The sequence below is a fragment of the Propithecus coquereli genome, unplaced genomic scaffold, assembly GCF_000956105.1.
Source record: "Propithecus coquereli isolate 6110/MARCELLA unplaced genomic scaffold, Pcoq_1.0 Scaffold323, whole genome shotgun sequence".
Lineage (NCBI taxonomy): Eukaryota > Metazoa > Chordata > Mammalia > Primates > Indriidae > Propithecus > Propithecus coquereli.
The window spans coordinates 2,128,528-2,130,399 of record NW_012148875.1 but is presented as its reverse complement, the minus strand read 5'-3'; the positions used below and the strand labels follow the sequence as shown (position 1 = coordinate 2,130,399).

At 36.8% G+C, this 1,872-nt stretch overlaps 1 protein-coding gene across 1 annotated transcript in view; it reads left to right on the top strand.

The window, feature by feature from the left end:
- Positions 1 to 1,872, top strand: part of IL21 (interleukin 21) — a 24,647-nt gene that overhangs the window by 9,512 nt on the left and 13,263 nt on the right. The window contains exon 3 of the mRNA XM_012650401.1: positions 571 to 726. Coding sequence (XP_012505855.1) covers positions 571 to 726 — 156 coding nt within the window. The remainder of the gene's footprint in view (positions 1 to 570; positions 727 to 1,872) is intronic.

Sequence of the window (1,872 nt, the reverse complement as noted above, 5' to 3'; positions counted from 1 at the left end):
TATATATAATTCACTAGCAACAAGACACTATGCTTGGTGCTATATAAAATAAAATTCTGTTAAGACATGTCATTGATAGATATTCCTGTGTGCATTATAGAGAGAAGCAGCAAACAAATGAAAAAAATTCTTAATCAGACTATGGCGTAATTTACCCCAAACTGCCACCAGTCACACTGTAACTTTTAGAGCCTCAAAATTCAGCAAATGTGTTTCTAAACCAAACTAATTCTCCCTTTCAAAACATAAAGGTCCTACCCATTGCCCAGACCTCAAAATGTCCCTCCGTATAGCATTAGGAATAAAGACTTGTGAAGAAGTGAGGCTCCCTTCTCTCTTGTCTATGAGACTGGGAAATGTTCCTTCTTCCCTAAGACAAGGAAATGTACATGCAGGCACCACCATCTCTTCATCCCAAAGATTAAGTAGGAGGTGAAATCATACCTCACTTGTCTGCTGAAATGAACGTGATCCAAGACATGTCTTAGAGGTAGAAACAGGATTGGGAAAGCCATTTTTTACTTTCTGAATAACTTTCATTAACATATATACAAATTACTTCTCTTTCAGAGACATTGTGAATGGTCAGCTTTTTCATGTTTTCAGAAGGCCCGACTAAAGTCAGCAAATACAGGAGACAATGAAAAGATAATCAGTGTATTAATTAAACAGCTGAAGAGGAAACTACCTCTCACAAACGCAGGGAGAAGACAGAAACACAAACTAGTAAGATTATCATTCATTATCTATCTCATTTGTGCTTACTACCTATGTCTGTTACATTATAAACACACACACACCTGTAGCCAGAGGCTCTGGCGCCTTCCTTACAATTACACCTATCATACATGGTGCATTTTGAGAAGTAGGGTCACTCTTGGAAGTCAACAGACCTGAAAGTGCCCAGAAATTCAATTAGAATTTGCTAATAGTCCCTGGTAGCTGGAAGACGTTAACATAACTCCCTGAGGTGAGGAAGTTATTAGCCAGAGAATCCAATTGAGATTTAGGAATTAGGAAATATTTTCCTCTCCTTATATGGTTACATATAACTTGTACTCTTATTACCAGGAGCTAGATAGTAGTTTTCTGACAAGAGACAGTCTCCAAGAGACTAGGATAAATCTCAAACTTTTCATTCCTCTGTTAAAGAATATTACCATCCTGTATAATAGCAGAGTCAATATTGAATTAAAATAGGTAGCTCTCATTACTTGGCTGGGGAATTTTAATAGTCCATAGTTTTTGGGGCCCTGAGACCCTCTTGTATGTCTTCTTATGCCAAGTCATGAGCAATGCTGTGCTCAAGAACATGGTAATTCAAGCATTAATCGAAACCAGTGGGAAAACACGTAAAATAAATTACTCTCAATTTTTTTTATCAGTTCTCCCGCCTCCAAGAAATTCTATACGTGATTCAAATGAAATCTTAATTTTGTTAGCAAAATGATTTTTATTTCCTTTGATTAGTTGGCCAGGTTACCATGTGAAAAATATCCTTCTAAAACTTTCCTCGGGCAGGAGGGAGCTGAGCATGTTTCCGAAACCTAATATCGAAGACTTGCAGAATGGTAACTTTGGTAGTGAATTTAGAGCTATCCAGTTAAGCACCTTCATTTTATAGATAAAGAAAGTGAGACCTACCAAGGAGGTTAAGTGACTTACCCCAAGTTCTACAACTAGTAAGTGTTAGAATGAGAATTAGAACTTATATCTACTACTTTTCAGGAAAATGCTCTCAGTATAGTATCAAACCGGCATTGAGATGCTAACTGCCAAGTGTTTGGTGTTTGGTATCTCAACAGGAATAAGGACAAAAAACATAAACCAAGAAATATAAAAAAAAGTAAGCAGGCAATACATATATGAAAA